This window comes from Balaenoptera physalus, assembly GCF_965194825.1.
Source record: "Balaenoptera physalus genome assembly, chromosome: 11".
NCBI lineage: Eukaryota > Metazoa > Chordata > Mammalia > Artiodactyla > Balaenopteridae > Balaenoptera > Balaenoptera physalus.
Genome location: NC_138896.1, coordinates 92,915,617 through 92,935,591, shown reverse-complemented (window position 1 = coordinate 92,935,591; position 19,975 = coordinate 92,915,617). Strand labels below are relative to the sequence as shown.

The 19,975-nt window shown below is 40.7% G+C and overlaps 1 protein-coding gene across 1 annotated transcript in view; it reads left to right on the top strand.

Annotated features, from left to right (window-relative positions):
- The first annotated feature begins 20 nt into the window (after positions 1 to 20).
- The window catches only part of SHQ1 (SHQ1, H/ACA ribonucleoprotein assembly factor), an 89,090-nt gene continuing 69,135 nt past the window's right edge, over positions 21 to 19,975 (top strand). The window contains exons 1-6 of the mRNA XM_082412271.1: positions 21 to 299; positions 4,060 to 4,124; positions 5,802 to 5,924; positions 6,923 to 7,083; positions 13,021 to 13,133; positions 19,537 to 19,664. Coding sequence (XP_082268397.1) covers positions 157 to 299; positions 4,060 to 4,124; positions 5,802 to 5,924; positions 6,923 to 7,083; positions 13,021 to 13,133; positions 19,537 to 19,664 — 733 coding nt within the window. The 5' untranslated portion in view covers positions 21 to 156. The remainder of the gene's footprint in view (positions 300 to 4,059; positions 4,125 to 5,801; positions 5,925 to 6,922; positions 7,084 to 13,020; positions 13,134 to 19,536; positions 19,665 to 19,975) is intronic.

The window sequence follows — 19,975 nt, the reverse complement described above, 5'->3', positions numbered from 1 at the left end:
CTTCCTTTCTCACGCACGAGCACTTCCGCCTCGAGCCGGAAGCGCCGTGCCTAACAGAAGGGGTACCGGAGCGTGGGGACTTCTTGGAGAGTTTGAGTGGCAGGACTGCGACTGCTGCGAGGGTGACCGACTTGGGCACCAGAGTCCGGCGTGGTGATGCTGACCCCGGCGTTCGACCTTAGCCAGGACCCCGACTTCCTGACTGTCGCCATCCGCGTGCCCTACGCCCGGGTCTCCGAGTTCGACGTCTACTTCGAGGGGGTCGACTTCAAGTTCTACGCCAAGCCGTACTTTCTCAGGCGAGTTCCGGGTGCCTGGCTCCGGGAAAAGCGTGTTTTGGGGATTCATTTATACATTTATTCACTCATTAAGTAACTGCTTATCGAGGGAGGATGAAAGAACAAGAGAGCGCTTCTCAGCATCAAGACTACGTTTTCCCGAGATCCCTGCAGCACGTGCTGAGGAAGCGAACTCTTCCAGGCGTGCGCTCTGGATGCTGCAGAAGCTCATCCTTTCTTAAACCTTACGTCCCCGCCTGGAAGAGATTCCGGAGCCACTGTAAAACGTGGAGTTTGGGACCATATCGCCTTTCCATTTTCTGTCCTGTTGCCCTAGTTCTTGTCCCTTTTTCTGTTTTCTTTTCGCTCTGCGTTAGTCGTCCTTGCCCCGGGACGGCTCGCGCTGACTTCCCAGCTGACCCGTCCATTTGACTTTTCTCAGTCCACGTTCTGTTCCCCGACCTCTTGGCTGACCGCTCCCTATTCCCTGAAATTTTCGCCTTCTTTGGCCCCGCCGACGCCAAAGTCGTCTCGTTCTCCCACCTCCTCGTTGTCTGCTTCTCTGTTTGGTTTTGCCCCTTCATCGTGATTGTCGTCCCCTAAGCCTTAGGGAGGGACCTTCAGCACTTGTCTGTTTGCATTTTTCTCCTTGAAGAACCGTAACAGCAGTGGTAACAGCTAACCCCTTCTCCTCCCCTTTCGTGTGGCGGGCAAGCAGTGCGTGTTAAGTGGCGGGTTAAGTACTTGTGTGCATTGTCTCATTTTACCTGGACAGCGATCCTTAGAGATAGGCATTATTATTAGCCCCATTTTAGAGAGGACACAGCCAGATTATTCTTACTTAACATTGTCAATACCTTGTTCTCTCCTTTCTGCCGAGGGAAAATCCATTCTCCTCATCTTTCTCATTCCAGCCTCACTTTCCTGCCCAACTAAATACTTTCCCAGCACAGACATTGCTCTTGAGTCGAGCTGGTTCCTTCACTGGGCCTGAACCAGTTTTGCTCAGGTATCTATTAGGCCTTAACTTAATCCACCTATTTGAATATATTGCATTTCCCTACTTCTTCACTCTTTCGTTCTTTCGCTTGATTTATCGAGCTCATAGTATATTCCAGACTCTGTTTTTGGTATTGGAGATGTGGTGGTGTCTTACATAGTTTTCATTCTTGTGGGGAGAGAAAAACAATAAACAAACAAGTAAACATATAACTACAAATTGTGGTAATTTCTCTGAAGGAAAATAAAGTGCACTGATAGAGAATAAAAAGGAGCCTGGGTTTATACAAAGTGGCCAGGGAAAGCCTTTCTGAAGAGGTGACATTTAAGCCAGAACATGAAGAATGGGTAGAAGATGATGATGGTGTTAGCAAACATTTATTGACTTTTTACTTCAGGTTAGTGCTTTATGTAAATTATCTCACTTGATTTTAGGACAGTCCTACAAAGTAGGTTCTGTTTTTTAGTCATGTTAGAGATGAGAATGCAGAGGCTCAGAGAAAAGATTAAATGAGATAGGATTGTAAAATAAATACAATACAATAAAAATTTCAAAATAAAAGCCACTTGCTTAAGTTTGGGAGTTTTGATGAAGACAAAGTAAGGGGACATGTGTGAAGCAATTTAAAGAGTAGTTTAATACAAATTCATCCATTCCTCGGGTAGCAGAGGCTCGGGAGTTGTGGGTCTGAGCACACTTAAAGTTCTGTGACTTTTGGCAAGTTATTTAGTCTCAGTTTCCTAATCTGTAAAATGGGACTAATATTAGTGACCTTAAAGAGTTGATGTGAGGATTGAGATAATACATATATGATCCTTATTACTGTGCCTGGTAATTATGTGTTTAATAAATGGTAGGTATTATTATTTATTAAGAGCATCTTACTGTTGCAGTTATCTGCTGCCAAATAACCAGTCAAACCTAATGGTGTAGAACAGCAATCATTTAACTCCCTCTCTTGGTTTTTGTGCCTTAGGAATTTGGTAAGGGCTTGGCTGAGCTGTTCTGGCTTGAGGTCTTTAATTTAGTTGTAATCACATGGTGGCTAGACCTGGGACAGGAAGGGCTGAAGCAACTGGGGACTGATAGGGTGGGTGGAGGAGGGAATCTCTTCTCGTGTGGTCTCAGGACCTCCCTGTGTGGTCTGTTTTCATGGTCTAGTTTGTGATTCCTTCAGGGAGTTGCACCACTTCCATGATACCTGAAGGTTTTAAGAGCAAATATTCCAGGGAGCAAGGCAGAATCCATGTCATCTTTTATAACCTAACCTCAGAAATCACAGTGTCACTTCTGCTATATTATATTGGTTAAAACAGTTCCAGAAGCCCACTCACTTTTAAGGGGAGGGGACATAGATGGCACTGTTGGGAGGAGTGATGTGAGATGGGCCATCTTTGGAAATACAGTTTGCTACAGTATATCAGAGATGGATAAAACCTCACCTCTCTCCTTGAGGAACTGAGAGTCTAGCGGGGAAGGCAGATCTGTGAGCAAATATGATTTCACCATCATGCGTTACGAATTTAACTCTATAGTTACAAAGAGTTTAGGAAAAGGGAGATGATAATAATAGTTTACATTTTCTGAAAGCTTGCCTACTGTACTAGCCACTAAGCTTTTTGCATTATCCTTTCTTCCTCACAGTAACCCTAGGATAGATTCTGTTATTTTTCCCTTTTTATAAATGACGAATATGAGCCTTGAAGTTAATGAACTTGTACTAAGAAAGTTACAGAGCTAGTAAATGGCACAACTTGGACTTAAGTCCACAAATGGACTTAATTCAGATTCTGAGAGTAAAGTTAGTGTTTGTATCCATGATAACAAAGTAATGTATTCGTAACTGAATCTTTAGGCTGAGTTTAGAAGAGATTTTTGTTTGGAAAATGTGTTGTAGCTTCAGAAAACATTGGGATCAAAGGTAGGTAGGTTGGAAAGCCCCGGACCTTTTGGGGTCTGCCAAGTTTGATGATGATGATGATGGTGATGATGTTAGAATAGGTAGCATGGAGGAGGGGAGTGTGGGAGGAAAGGAGGTTCATATTTTAAGTTTGGAGTGGAATGGAGCTGGCCTCATATGTAGTACTGGTGAGTTTAAATTATCTAGTCAGTATCAAGGCAGCCATAGAAGCTTTTTTAATAGAAAAGTGACAATCAAATTTCTGTTTTAGAAGAATTCTTTTGGGGCCTCAGTGGAAGACTGACTGACCCAGGGTGAAACTGCAAACAGGGAAATCAGTTCATGTCCTTTAGTAGGAAAGAGGGGGAAATCCCCATATAGAATTAATGAGATATGAGAAAAACACTTTTGCTTTCTGCCTTTGTTTTTACTACTTAAAAGTAGTAATTTGCCCAATATAAACAGTTGGTTTTGTTGGTTCTTTATTCGTTCTCATTTCTTGATTCTTTTTTTTTTTTTTGGAAGCTAATTAGTATATTAGTTTTATTGAACCCATGCTGTATCAGGCACCAGATATATAAATAACTCTCACTCAGAAGGGAAAAAACTATAACAGTAATGATAGCTAATATTTGTTGTGGCTTTTCTTTTTAAGTGTTATATCAGTGACGAGCGCCTATTCAAACAGAAAGATGAGTCATCTCAGATTTCTTTCTTCTTAACTAGAGAAGAAATATAAGTTATTTAGTTTGTAAAATTTAAATGCTAGGATTATCCTTTTAAAATTATTGATTTCGGTGGTTGATGTTTACTGTCACGGATGGTCCCTCATGATGCTTTGTAACTTACGGACTTCATGAGACCTTTTATTAAATCTGCAGATTAACCCTTCCTGGAAGAATTGTAGGAAATGGAAGCGAGCAGGGATCCTATGCTGCAGATAAAGGTATTGCCTTTGGAACTTTGGTTAGTTTTTTTCCTTCGGATTCTTCCTGTTGGAGTAGTTAAACAATAATCTCATGTACTATGGAGACCTTTAGGTGTATGGCAAGTGCAATCTGCCCCTGTCACTTTTTATTGTTTCTTAATGTCCAGTGCCTGTTATTCATGGATTTTTAACAATTACAATTTCCTCAGTCCTTTAAAGTACTTCACAATATTCTTTAAAGTAACGTTCAATTAGTTACATACTCTGGCTTTGCTTTCTAGAAGTTTTATTTCCTACTTCTCCCTCCATTTAGTAAGTGTTTAAAAGTTAAAGTTAGATTGTGGGAGGTGACCGATTAGAAAAGATGTGGATGATTTTTGTAAGTTGTGAGTCGAATGTTTCTTGTACAGTTTTCTTTTTTTTTCTTTTTAAAAATTTAAAAAATTTATTTTTCTATTGAAGTGTAATTGATTTACAATATTGTGTTAGTTTCAGGTGTACAGCAAAGTGATTCAGTATATATGTATATTCATATTTATATATATATATGTATTCATATATATATTCTTTTTTCTTATGCAATTTTCAATCTTAAAATTTAATTACATGTAGGTGAGAGAGAAACTGTCCATAGGGGGCATTTAAGGGCTGATTGAATTTTCTACTCCTAATTGATAAGCCCTTCATTTCAACTCGTCTTGAAACCATTTATTTTCCTTCTGTAGAAACCACTGGATTTTCCTTTGTCACTGGATCTGGAGTAAGAATAAACTTGTGTACTGTTGTGTGATTTATTCAGTGACTATTTATTGACCTCAGTGAACTAGGGTGAGGGAGGAAAGATGGGATGAAAGAGTTAAATGACAAAGTTCTAACCCATAGCACAATATAACTAATGTGGTAATAAAGTATAATGAAACTGCCTTTCTAGGTAGTAAATCTGCTTTTAATTGCAGTAAGTTGCATACGGAAGCAAAGTTATTAAATCTTGAAAGTACATGGGGGTTTAAGAAGGTTGTATATGTGGAAATATTTGGGTTTAGTTGTAGCTTATACATTAGAATATGGGTTAAGTGCACTGAAAGAGGTAAACTGTTTTAAAATGTAAGAGTAGTGAATAATGTAATCCATTCATAGGCAAGCCTAGATGAAGCTGATAAACCCAGTCAAGGAAAGAAAAGGAGTACACAGATGGAATTTGGGTCTGTGTTAGACAGACTTTAGGGATATATCTCTTGAGATATCAAGAACTTTATCAAGCCGTCATTGCCTTATTTAAGATTTCGTGTATATTTGAAACTGCTGCTATTCTTCATTGGATTAAATATCCTGATTTTCCCCCCCAGTCCAGAAATAAATCTTATGAGTAGCTACGGCTAACCCTAAGCTATTGCCTTCTCAGGCCATTGTGTTTTTGACTTGAACCTTTAATATTATAAATAGGTGAAGGTGATATTGGGTAGGATTTAAGCATTCTCTGGCTTTAACAGATTAATTTCTCATAGAGGTGACAGCTGAATCAGTGGTTCTGAAAAATCTTGTTTGAGCCTTTTTCACTAACTATATAATAAGGGCGTAATTTTGGAACTCTATGTAATAGAATTACAGTTTACCAAGTTACCTGCTTCTTAACTGTATTTGTGAAGTCTTTGAATTTTTAAATCTAGCTAAGCATAAAACAAATTTATCTTTAAGGAATTTTTACCATTCGATTGCCCAAAGAAACTCCTGGCCAGCATTTTGAAGGGCTGAACATGTTAACTGCTCTACTGGCACCAAGAAAATCCAGGACTGCAAAACCACTTGTGGAAGAAATAGGTATGTTTATTGCCTTTGGGAGGAAATACAGGTAAACGAATATTTGGAATGCTGTGTGTTTCTAGGGGAAAAGGGATATAGCAAACAGGAAATTGGAGAAAATACTTCAGGTGACAAGATGAGGTCATGTGACACCATGTGAAAATAGTTCATTTGCTGACACATAATTTAAAGACATAAACAACTCTTTTGAACCTGTAGGTCAGTCATGTTTTGGGACGAATTGAAATAGCATCTCTGTGTTTGGCAAAATATTGGCCTCTTGAGCTAAAATCAGAAGCTTACAATTCAGTGTAGTAAATATAAAGTGAACACTGCCTAGGTCAAGAAATGGAACATTTCCCACATCCTGGAATCCTACCCTGGTTATTTCACCCTCCTTACTCTCCAAGGTAACCACTACCCTCAGTGTTGCCTGCTTTTGCATTGCATATGTAATTCATACAGTAGGCGTTGTTTGCTGTGTGGCTTCTTTCACATAACATTTTTGTGAGATTTATCCACATATGGCTGAGATCTGTTTTACTTTCATTGCATTTATTATTTATGCATCCTACTACTGATGGAACTTTGGGTTGGCTCCATTTTTTTTTTTTTTTTTTTGCTAATAAGAATAGTGAGACTAGGAGTGGGCGAAATAGGTAAAGGGGATTAAGACGTACAAACCTCCAGTGACATAATAAGCAAGCCCCGGTGATGTAATATACAGTATAAGGAATATGGTCAATAGTGGTGTAATAACTTTGTAAGGAGACAGATGGTGATCATTTCGTAATGTTTGCCAGTGTCAAATCATTATATAGTACACCTGAAATGAACCTAGTATGGTACATTAACTGTATTTCAATTAAAGAAAAAAAAAGAATAGCGGGGCTATTCATATCCTTATACATGTCTTTTGGGGTACATGGGCAGGCATTTTTTTCCTATACTTTTTCTTCCCCAAGTTGTACCTAGGAAATCCAATGCTTTAACAAATTAGTATTTCACACATTTAGGTGCTTCTGAGGTTTCTGAGGAAGGAGTAGAAGATGACGATGAAGAGTTTGATTGGGAAATTGAACAGTCCCCCTATGAAGAGGTACCAGAAAGTACTTTGAATCCGGAGTGCCGCTATGGGTTTGGAAACTTACGCTCAGGGGTGTTTCAGCGGTTACAGGTATGTTTTTCTAAAAGACTTCGGTATATACCAAGGGTTTTACCATTTGTGTATTTTAATTTCAGTTCTGCTCATACCTGGAGGTTTTTTATGAAGATTGTAGGAGGTGACGTATTTAGAGCACAAACCACAGCTCCTTGTACGTAGTCGTTAGACGGACGTTCACTCCCTTCCGTTGCACTGGCTGTGCTGCCCAGTCTCAACTGCGCTTACACATGGAAGGCGTCCTGGTCTCTGTTTTTTTCCACTTCATTTGTTACTGTAGACATGAAGTTTCCAAAATACAGAACAGAACCCCTCTCTCATCATACTTCCTGAAAAGCTTTATGTTTTATACCTCTAAAAAATGAAAATCGTATACTTGTGGCTTGATGTCTCTTCTGTTTTATATGTAAATGAGACAGAATATTCCTGGTGAGAATGGGTTTGTGGCTTTTGATGAAATTGTTTAGTTCTTGATATACAGTAGGCACTTTTGTTTATTTACTCTTGATGGGGGTTGAATGTAATCTCTTGTTAAAATCTGATCATTTGTCAGTTAGGCTAAAAAGGAATGACATTACTCTTTCTGTTCCTCAAACAATGTAGTAAATTCTACTTCATGAATGAACTGGAGAGTCTGGATTATTTTCTATTTATGTGGTATTATAGAAAACAACATAATGGGGTCTTAATTTTTTTTAAATGAAAGAAATGGTGGCGAACAGTTTTTTATTTTAACTTCATCCCTGTCTGGGTAGAGGATGTTAAACCTGCTTAGCATGTGGTTTATGATAGTAAGACATATTTGAGTCTGCTAAGGAAAGTTAAAGGACCTATGTTTTAGTCCCACTTGTACCTCTGTTTAGATTTCGGATGCAGGCCAGTTATTTGACCACAAATAAGTTTCGTCTCCTCTTTGTAAAATAGGGATAAATTTGCTCACCTACTTTATAAGGCCATTTAGAAAATTTAAGGAGATGCTACATTGTGAAAACTCTTTGACAAAAAGAATAGGATGCTAGAAAGACCTCTGCCCTTGAGAAATATAAAATGCTCTCAAGACTCCTTAAAGGGAACAAAACTGGGAGTTACTTAAGAGCAAATATTGCTGATGAGATACTTCGTTCAGAACCTTATGTTTTTCTGCTGAGTTACGGTTCCTCTGTATTCTCTCTCCCTAATCACATTCCCAGGTCATCTCTGAGGTAGTAAGAGTAGCGTCAGTTTTTTCTACAACAGAAACTACAGCAAATGGATCTTAATTGTTTGGCCGAGAGTAGTTTGTGGTCAGTCTATTTTGGGATTACCTGTCTAAAGCTATAAAGGAATGAGAGAGAGAGAAAAAAATATATATGTATATGTATATATATCTATTCTTCTTCAGATTCTTTTCCCTTATAGGTTATTACAAAATATTGAGTATAGTTCCCTGTGCTGTACAGTAGGTCCTTGTTGGTTATCTATTATATATGGTAGTGTGTATATGTTAATCCCAAACTCCTAGTTTATTCCCCCACCCAAGACCTTTTTCTGCTAGTAAACCAGCCAGAGGAAACTGAGACCATTATTGCATAAATAAGAGCTTTGAGAACATCTATTTTAAAATGATGTGTTTAAGAAACCACTGTTTTCTCAAATAGTGAGAAAATGTTTTCTCACAAGTTTATAGTTTCTCTGGTGCTGCCTTTGGATGAGAAAATATCCATAAAGTTTTGCTGACTACTCATATTTTACTAGTATTTTTAGTCTCTTTCCACCACCACCCCTTTAAATGAAATATAGCTTCATTTTTCTCTGATGATAAAAGTGATACGTATTCATTATGAAAGTACAATATAACAAAGAAAGTAAAACATCATCCATAATTCCAATACCCAGGTATCTTCTCTGAATTGAATAATTTAACCCTTTATTGGGGGAGAGGGTATAGTCCTTCATATTTTTTTTCCCACCAGCCATTTACGCAGGGTTGGCTTGTGAGTGTCTGTATTTTATACTGATACTGAGACAGAAATAAAAACATGTGTGCTGAAACAAATTCTCTGTCACCCCCCTCCCCATACAGACACGTGTGCGTGTGTGCTCTCTCTCTCTCTCTCTCTTTCTCTCTCTCTCTCTGTCTCTTCTCTGAAGTTGCTGCCAGCCACAGGGCGCCTTTGGAAAGCTGCCCTGGCCACTCCAAGTCAGGGCTTCACAGCAGGCTCCTGGTGACAGTGGCTGCCAGCAGCAACAATCCTAGAGTCTCCGGTCTTTAAATAGCTCTCCTAGCAGTGACCTTAGCCATCCTTTCAAAACAGAAAGAGAATCACTTTCACCCTGCTGTAGTGTGTCATTTCTCATCCTCTTTTCTTCCTTCCCTTTGGTTGACTGATTTCACTACCCCAAGCTAACTTCACTTTTTAGTTTGTTCCAGTTTCTCTTGAGGGTCCAGTGGGCACAGGGCCGCTGCGGATGATCGTGCGAAGGACAGGCCTGGGCGGGGCTTGCACTGCTGTGGACGTTCATGTTCTGTGGGGCACGAACGAGCTGCAGAGCTGTGTGGACGCCCTGAGTCTGGAGGCTGGGGGGGGGAGGGGGAGAATTCTCTTCTGGCTGTTGAATTCTCACTCCCACGGGAGCAGGGGCCTTGTCTGTATGTTTATTTCCAGGTCTCCAGCACCCAGAGCAGCATCTAGCCCAGAGCAGACCCTCACCCGCTGTTTGCTGAATGAGCAATTTGAAACTGAACACCAGGCACAGTGCTGGGGGTACAGTAAGCAAGAAGATAGACCAGATCTCTGCCCTCATGGAAGATTCTAGTGGAGAGACAGATAGTAATTGTATAAAGTGCAAATCAACAAGATAATTTCAGATACAAGTGAAGGAGAAGGGGGTGATGTGAGAGCCGGGGCGGGGTGGTGCTGTTTTGGCCAGGAGGCCCCGAGAAGGCCTCTTGGAGGAGGTGACATTTGCACTGAGTCCTGAATGATGAGAAGGGTGCTGTAAACGCAGAGACTCAGTGTTCCAGAAATGGCAAGAAGTCTGGTGTGTGGCTCCTGTGTATTTGAGCCAGAAGGGGAAGGTAGGAGATGAGGTTGAAGTACAAGACAACAGCTAGATTCTGCAGAGCTTTGAGCCATGGTAAGGGTCTGGGTTTATTCTTGGTGCAGTTAGGGTTCTGAAATGCCTGGGGTTACTTCGGTCCAGTTATCCTCTGAAATGTGAGCTTGAAAGATTATACCCCGTTGTTGACCTTGTATCTGGTCCAGGTGAAATAATGAAGCAGGACATTATAATCCTCCCCGGCTCCCTGATTTTTTTTTTTTTTTCCTTACTACTTGCAAGTGAGGAAGCTGAAGAGGAGGGAAGGTATGTGCTCTCAATAGGAAGTCAGCCCCTGAGCCACCGGGGAGTGCAGTGGAGCAGGGAGTCAAGAGAAAAAGAAACTGACGTTCTTGAATGATCACACCCCGTACTTACGCCTTGTTCATAGTCATTTAACCCTTCTAACAGCCTATGGGAGACAGAATGCTGTCCCCCACCCCCGCCCCCGATGTCCACGTACTGACCCCCACGTCCTAATTACATGGCGAAAGGGACTGCGCACACGCGATGAGGCTGAGGATCTTGCGATGGGACGGTTATCCTGGATTATCCAGGTGGGCCCTATCTAAGCACAGCGTCTTTACAAGAGGGAGGTAGGAGAGTCAAAGTGATAACAGAGAAAAAAGCGCATGATGACGGAAGCCGAGGGAGAAGGAGCCTTGTGATGAGGGGCTGCCAGGCCAGGAGTGAGGACAGCCAGCCTCCAAGGTGGAAAGGGCAGAAAAACACACGGTCCCGCGGAACGTCCGAAAAGGCACCAGCCCTGCCTTCACCTTCGTTTTAGCCCAGTGAGACTGACCTTGGACTTGTGACCTCTAGACCTGTACGTTTGTGTTGTGTTAAGCCACATTTGTGGCAGTTTGTTACGGCAGCAAGAGGAAAGTAGTCCCAGCCGTGTGACGGAGGCGTGTGTAGTTTGTTCACAGGATGCTGAGGCTCAGAGAGGCTGCACAATTAGACTGAACCTGGCTTTTAGATTCAGTTTGTCTAACTCCAGAGTCACAGTTCTTCTGCCTCATCAGGCTGTGTTCAGACACGTGCGTGTGTCGTGGTGGGCAGGAGGCAGGGAGCTCCTTGGGGCTCGAAGGAGGAAACAAACCCGGGGACTGGAGGCTGCTGGGGAGAGGGACTTGGGGTCCCCGGGCAGGAGGCGGCTCCGAGTGCTCGTCCAGCGGAGGGGGTCCTGCGGACGCAGCAGCGTCCTCGGCTCCCGTGAGGCCCGCATCACCCCCCTCCTGGCTCTGTGGCTGAGGGGCCGATGCCGGGCAGGTGAGGAGGCAGAGAAGCGAGGAAGCGTCCAGGTGGTCCTGCTCAGGGGAGAGATGCTTCTGATGGGTGAAACCAGAGCTCTGAGAGCGTCTTCCCATGGAAGCCTTGCTGCACACTTGTACACTTTGTGTTGTGAGTGCTCTATTTACAGTTTATTTTGCATTGAATAAACTTGCGGGCTGCCCCGAGAATCTCTGTTATTTATCATAGTATGTCTATAGGAAAATACATTCTGAGTCTTCCAAAAGTAAATTGTAAAAGCACTTTTGGAATGCAAACTTTTCTAAGTTTGGGGACAGCCAGTGATCTGATTTTTGCCCAGAATGTTTGTACTTAAAAAGTATTAAGATGTTCTGGATGTGACTTCCAAAAAGTTCCCTGGGCCCCTTCGTTGTACTAGAATGTGCTTGTATTAAATGTTGTTGATGTTACTTGAGCTCAGTGGATTGTGATAGGGGTGAGAGATTTTTTTTTTAAGTGCAGAAATTACGATTGTGTGCGGAGTTCTGTATCCTAGTCTTTCCCTGGCCGATTCTGTGTAGCTGGTTTCATTGTAGTGATTTTGCTGTGCTATAGCTGTCGACTTTAAGCCTGGGTATTAGGCACTAACCTATCATTCAATTTACAAGTCTGTTCTAATGGTTTGCGTTCACAACTGTCTACCAAGTTATTTCCCTTGACTTCTTTTCAGCTAATAGTCTTCAAGCTGCTTCCGGTTTGCCTACTTATCCCTTGCGGTCGGTAGTAGGAATGGGCAGACTGAAGAAAGAAAAGAAGATAGAGCTTTAGGAGTATTTTGCATTGTACAAAGTTTCTTTCCTTCATAATTCTGATCAAAAGAAAAAAGACCATGTGGTATTGTAGGTGGTTTTACTAATACACCTGTTTTCTGTAGGGTTGGGCTTAGGAAACAAGCCATATAGCAGTATGTATTCATCCAGGTGAAGATGATTACAGTAAGGTTGAATATTACTTGGGATTGGATTTGTAAATTTTCAAATGGAAAGTCATATCTATCAAAATTGCCCTTAACAGTTCTCGTTAGGGGTGAGAAGGGACAGGGAAATAAGGACAGAGCCCAGAGTTGGCTTGGCCTTGGGGGGCTCGACTGGATAGCCTGCATTTCTGTTCAAGGCGAGTATTTACAGGGACACGGAAGTTAGCAAGTTTTGGTTTGCTGACGTGACACCCCTGGCAGCAGGAGCTCTGTCTTGGGTCTAGAAATTTATTTCAACTTGCCTTTCATAACTTTCAAATCTCTGGGAGTAAATGGGGGAATGAATGCAGAATTAAATGTTCCTGTTTGCTTGCAGAGGATTATTCTGTTTTTCATGTTAAACTTTTATAGCCTTAATCTATGTTAACCAGTTTGTTTGTTTTAAGGATTAAATGAAATAATTGATGTGAAAGCTTCTAACAGGGCCTGGCAAGTAGTAGGTGTCTAACAAACATCTGCTGGATTCGAATCTCAATGTCACAGGTGGTATCACGGCTTACCGATCAATTAGATTCTTCCTGTGATTGGGCATTTTGTCCAAAATGAGATTTTTCACGGCTAAAATAGGAGATAGCAATTATTCTTTCTTTCCTGGGTGTTCTTAGGATGAATTGAGTGATGTTATCGATCTTAAGGATCCAGATTTCACCCCTGCAGCCGAACGAAGGCAGAAGCGCCTGGCTGCTGAGCTGGCCAAGTTTGATCCAGATTATTACCTGTGAGTATTGAGGGTTTTTTTTTTTTTTTGAGGATTGAATAATTTACTTGACGTTGAGTATTTAAAAATTTTTTGAGTATCTTTTTAACTGTTAGGTATGTGATTTTTTGGACTCCAGAATTTAGTGATGGCTCACAACCTTAGTTGACATTTGAATTAACCTACAACTGTTATACCTCTGTGATCTTTGAAAGATACTGTTTTTCATTACCTCATTCCAGCACCAGAGAAGTCTTTTGATGTACTTTGAGTTTTTTCCTCGCCAAACTTAAAAATAGAACATTGCATTCATGAGAATATGTACCATTCTTTTCAGAAGACTCTTTGTTGTGATTAATGGTATATATAATTGAAAACATGTTTCAGTTTCTTTTAAGAATTTGAATCTACATGTCCCACGTTTCTTGGCTGATCCAGGGTTTTCCCAACACTTTCATCCACTGGCACCTGTAATCGGGGATCTGTTTCAAATTAACAAATAACTGTTCATTAGGGTAGGATATAAATAAAACCTATTTTTAAGTTTTGCTGTATTTCCCACCTGCATTAATTGTGTCTTGAGCCGTCATGTGTCTCTTATCAGGCTTATATTTGTCTAAGGAACGAATCTAATTAATGGGTAGGTAAATAATCACTTGCCTCGGAAAGACTGTGATGTCTCTCATCGACCACGATAGCAGCACTTCTTTCAAGGAAGTGGTTGTCCCCGGGCCTCTGTGGGTCCTCGGTGGCTTTCCTAGGATGTGAGTCGTGTTTTGATGTAGACCTCAATTATTATTCTTCCCAAGCTCTGGGCCCACGATTTTTGAACTGTTATATATGCAGCTATCATCATCGTATTCCCTTATACTTGTATAGTGCTCTCAGCTTGTCAAGTGCTCTCATGTGATTATTTAATTCAGTTTTCACAACAGCTGAGGAAAGGAGGTTAAGGGACTCATCCAAGGTCACACCACTACTAAGTGGCTCGGCCAGGACTTGAAGAGCCTTTCCCTTTGTCATTTTGTATTTCCTTTTCATGTACACTATTTCAGTTTAACTGCTGCTGCTCTTGTGATTAACATTCTGTCTCCTGTGACACAGTGGGAGACTAATTGGAATGGCAGAAATATATCCTGTGATGTGCACATGGGCTGAGTGATGTGTAGTGATGAATGGGGGAACTCTTCGACGTCCCGAGGGAAGCTCAGTAAGAGCAGGGTGGGTTATATTTTGGAGGACATCTGGGAGATTCAACTCCATTTACATTGCCATTTCTAATTACCTTTATCTCTCCAATTGTGATTTTAAAGGTCCACTGAAGAATAATTTGAAGAAACGCATTTAAAATCATGCTGAATATTTAAAGCAGAAAAATTTCATTGTCAGCAGATTTCCCGGGCAAGCATGAAAACAGATTGAGCTTTACAAGACAGAAATTTCGAGTGGGAGGGAGCTTAATTAGCAGAACTGCCTATCTCTTCTCTTCTAAAACTCGAAGTATAGCGATATGGCCTGAGAGAATTAAGAAATTGGAATTTATACTTAGCAGTGGGATATTAGAAGCAGCCCTTATTTTTCTCCATCTTCTGGTTCTTTATCCAGAAAACCACATTTTCTTTAATAGTATGCATGAAATGTTCTTCGCATTTCTCCAGGAAGAGTTTTTTTTTTTACACGAGTGGCTTAAATTTAGTCACGGGCAAGTTGGAGAGTGGGTGTCAGGAGGTAAAGGTTCTTTGTGACTTTTCCGGTAGAAATAAGCCTTTGGCTAATTGTCACTTTTGCGTTACTCATTATTTATATTAGCTGACTGACCACCCAAATGTATTATATTAAATGAAGTGCAAGCAAAATTCTTTCAAATTTTCAATTAAATATTTTTAGCTCAGTGCTTTTTTTGTTGTTCTTAATGGTTAGTACAGTGGAAGAAAAAGTGTATTTTAAATTCTTATCTACCATGCAGACAATACATTGCATGTATTGTATTAAACATTTACATCAATATACGTAAATGGGTAATACATAATACATATATAGCCTGTGTAATACATAATATATAATACATTACATTAGCATAATATATGACACTTTCAAGTTGTTTGACTTGTCCTCACAAGTCATGATGTCTCTTCACGTTGTCGGATTTTTTAGGAGCTTAAGGAAAACTAATTTTAATTTCATCCTAAAGCAGAAAGGTAAATTGACTATATACAAAAATTTACACATTTCAAAGGCATATATAAATGACTTCAGATTATTATTGTTTTTAAAATCCTCTGTTGTAAAGTCTGGGTACCAGTGTGTGATTTTTTTTGCCCCCTATGTTTTGCAGCCCAGCAGAATGCTGGGCGTATAGATGTCCATAAACAATTACTTTTTTTTACTATCCGTGTCTTACCATTTATGATTCCTTTTGCGTATTATTTTTACAGTAAAATATGTTGAAGGCATCTTGAAACATTCCTTCATAGTCCTTTCCCTTTTGCTTATTATAGCTAAGTTTTCATATTTCTCTTGCTGAGAGTGGTGTTTTTTTTTCCTTCCCAGGCAAAGTGTTTTTTAATTGTTGGCATATTTTTTACTTCAACCAGTTCATAAAATCTCATTTATTTCCTTCTTTGGGAGAAAGTAAAAGAATTTAGTCAACATTCAAAATATCTATGAGATAAGAAAAGGGACAAAAATGATTGTATAGCATTTGGGGTGCCTTTTTTTTCGAACAAGAGAAGGCCCTCTTTGTTTATTTGTTTGTTTATTTTTTTATTGAGGTATAGTTGTTTTACAATATTATATTTGTTTCAGGTGTACAACATAGTGATTCAAAATTGTTATAGATTATACTCCGTTTAAAGTTATTAAAAAATATCGGTTATATTCCCTGTGCTGTACAGTATATCTTTGTAGCCTGTTTATTTCATACATAGTAGTTTGTACCTCCTAATCCGGGGTGTTAAGTAAAATTGTAATGTACAGTGCTGTACATTTGTTAAAGAAGATGATAGACTGATCAGGGTTCTGGATTTACTGAGGAAATCTCAAAATGACAAGTAGTAATTGGAAGGCTGAGAAGAGGATCATCTGCTTCCAAGGTGGCTCTTTATTCAAAACAGTAACCTTAGGAAAAAGCCCTGGGATAAACATGTCACTTATTCATCCCTTCACGTATGTACTTTTTTGTTCAACAAATATTTATTTGAATGACTTCCGTGCCAGGCAGTGTTGCAGACAGCAAGGAGAGTGTGGTGAATACAAGGTAGCTGCCCTCATGGGGCTTACACTCTAGTGGGGAAGTGGATAGTATTTGGACTGTGATAAGTGCTATGAAGAAAAGCCAGGTTAAGGGTTTAGAGAGCGACTGGGCATCTCACTGACTCCGTTGTTTCAACATATTCAAAATCGAACTCATCATGTTACCTGTAAAGTCTTCCTGAATTTTCTGCTTGGTGGAATGCCCTTTTTTTCATCCCGGTCACCCAGGTTAGATACCTGGGGTTCATCTTTGACTTCATTCTTATCCCACCCTTTCAATCAATCCTGAAAATGTACCATTTATCTCCTTGCTCTGTCCTTCACTCCGTCTCTTCCTGGCCCTCGTCTGTGTCTGGTTTGTTGCCACTGTCCCCTAACGCCCAGCTGGCATCTCTTATTCCAGCCTGCACTTCTGCAGATCCATCAACCATAAGACTACCAGCATGATGTCTTAGGTACTGAGAGTGAAAATCTGCTTAGACCCTTACTGGGTTCTCCTTTGCCTACAGCATAAGCTCCTAACTCTTTGGCATGTATAGAAAGTTCTCTGTGATCCGGACGCCACCTGCCTCTGTAGCATCTCTTTTGCCACCCCCTGCCCACGTTTCATACTATGGCGGTGACGGATGTTTGCATCTCCCCGCCTGTACTACACCGCTTCTCACACACTTTTTACTCCTGGTTTCCCTTTGCTGGCTATTTCCCCACCCCATCCCGCTTTCCCTGAAAAACTTTGACTTACCCTTTAAGGCTGGGCTCAGTTGTCACCCCCGGCACCCTCCCTTCCAAGTTGGCGTAGGAGCTCCTCGTGTGTTATAGCTCATCTTGTTTTTACTGCATGGTTTTGTAACATTCTGGGTTTGTGTCTGTGGTTCCCGTTAAATTCTGGTGCCCTGAAGGGCAGGGGGTGAGTCTTACTGATCTTCGTCTGCCCGACCCCGCATATAGAGGGCCCTCAGTGAATGCTCGTTGAATTAATGGCATTTAAAAAGTTGAAAATAATTTATTCGGGAAAGTAGAACATCAGTTGACCTCAGATCTTGGGCATCATAAAGAATAAACCATCCCAATTTAGATGAGTGACTGTATTAGTGAGATTTTACTCAAAACACTTTGAAATTTTTTTGTGGGGCAGGGCATGAAGGTGGCAGAGATACTGTTCTACAGAAGCAATTTTCCCCATTGTTTTTCTCCTGGGGAGAAAACAGCGTCTTTTCAGATGGGCTCTTCTTCTTCTACCCTTGACTTAAATGTCCTTGGTACCCCAGCTTTCGACACCCTTTCCTCTCACTGTGCCACTTCTTTCTCCCTGGGCGTTCTGTCCTCTTCTTGGGCCTCAGTAACTGTCTGAATGCTCAGGACTCCTAGGTGTCTCTCTTGAGCATCAGATTTGCATGTCTGACCGCCTGTTGGACAGGTCTCTGTTTGTATGCCCTGCAAGGACACCTCAAACAGCCCATCCCAAAGCAGAAGCCATTCCCTCTCCAGTCGTGTCTGCTAACATCCCATGTTAGCAGAGGGCACTGCGGTCCACCGAACTGTCGAGGCCAGAGTCCTGGGCAGCAGCCTGATCCTGACAGGAAGTGATATTGAGAATTACTATTTCAAGATAATTGCTGCTCAGTTTTGTCCAATATGTGCCTTATGTCCTCAGTCATAAAAATGGAATGTTTGTATTGGTTAATAGCTTGGGTTTCAGACTGAGACTTCAGTGGATCCAAATTGTGGCCACACTTCTTACTGGTTCTTTGACCTTAACCATGATATACAATTTTTCCGACCCTCAGTTTCCACTCATGTAAAAGGGGAGTATTAATAGCACCCCTTGCCTATGGGGGTGGTGTGAGGATTCCAGGAAATAATTGATGAAGAGCACTTAGTGCAGTGCTTGGCACATCCAAAGAACTCAGTAAGTTATCTGCGATCTTTCTAATTTTAAAAATATTTCAGGGACTTCCCTGGTGGCACAGTGGTTAAGAATCCGCCTGCCAATGCAGGGGACACGGGTTCGAGCCCTGGTCTGGGAAGATCCCACATGCCGCAGAGCAGCTAAGCTCGTGCGCTACAACTGCTGAGCCTGCGCTCTAGAGCCCGCGAGCCACAACTACTGAAGCCCGTGTGCCTAGAGCCCGTGCTCCGCAACAAGAGAAGCCACTGCAGTGAGAAGCCCATGCACCGCCACAGAGTAGCCCCTGCTCGCCACAACTAGAGAAAGCCTGTGTGCAGCAACAAAGGCCCAATGCAGCCAAAAATAAATAAAATAAATAAATTAAAAAAAAAATTTCAATATCTCAGTTGAAAGAAAAAATATTTAAGGTCACAAAACTGTGAGCTAGGAAATCCAATTTACCAAAACAGCCAGTGTCTTGAGGTTCTAATTACCTGAAATATAAATGAATTTTCCACCATGAGTTATACTTTTTGTCATTCTTTTCCCAAGAATATCAGTTTCCAACTTTTAGTGCAAGACCGTATAGTTTCTGAATAACTGTCCTCCAAGAGTATATTTTGAATGTAGCAGTTATTTTTCTAGTTAAAACTGAGAAAGTGAAGTGCGGGAAAATTAATTTTCTGTTCTCCACAAAGGTTGCTTTTATCTTTTGCAATAGTTTTAAATTAAGGAACTATTAAGATTAGCATAGCTAAATAAAATAGATTGCATCATGGAAGGAAACATGAGTGCACATGCTAAAAAATAAGGGGGGTGTGTGTGTGACATCTGTGGATATGTAGTATCCAAATCTTCTCATGTGTTTATTTATTTTTTGTTGGTAGAGTTAAAAGATGCTTTCCTTTAACTATAACCTTACAAAAATCTGTGATATTTGCAAACCTCGCACAAGCCCTAGGCTTCAGTCCATTGTGTGTTCAGATTCACTTCATCCCACATGGCTGTGGTACAGGGCATGGGACTTCAGAAGGGGACTGGTCTTCTCTGTACTTTCTGTCTAGAGAGATCACAGATGTCAAATATCCCTTTAGTCCAGTGCTTACTTTTTATTTATGACCATTAGTAACCACAACGAAAGTAATAGCAGTGCTCAGTCTTTCCTTGAAATGTACTTTTAGTCTATATTTCCAGTGCAGATGTGATGAGTTAAGGTAAAATTTTAAAAAGTGAACACCAGCCTAATTCTGTGTAACAAGCCCCTTCATATTTTTTTTTTTCCAGAGCTGACTTTTTTGAAGATGAGGCAGTTAAACAGGTTTTGGAGTATAGTCCTTGGTGGATTGGTCTGCATTCAAAAATGATGGCTTCTTTGGGAAAGAGTCAGGAACAAGAAAATCTTGCTGCGTTAGGTAAGAAACTCAAAATTAGGTCATTTGTTTACTGCCTTTCCTAAGCACACAATTATAATTGCCTCACAGCGTGAAGGTATTATTTTGATTTGATAGTTTTGGAAATGGCTCTTCATCCCAGACTGGGAAATGCCACTCAATAATTACATTTATTTGTCTTGGAAAATTCTTTTGGAATATGTTTTACTTTTGAATCATTGGGGTCTTTTAAAATTTTTAAAAATTTTTAATATTTTTATCAAATTTAGGGACACTAACACACAGGATATTTGTAGTTGTTGAATAATCTGCTTGAGAGATCTGACTATTCC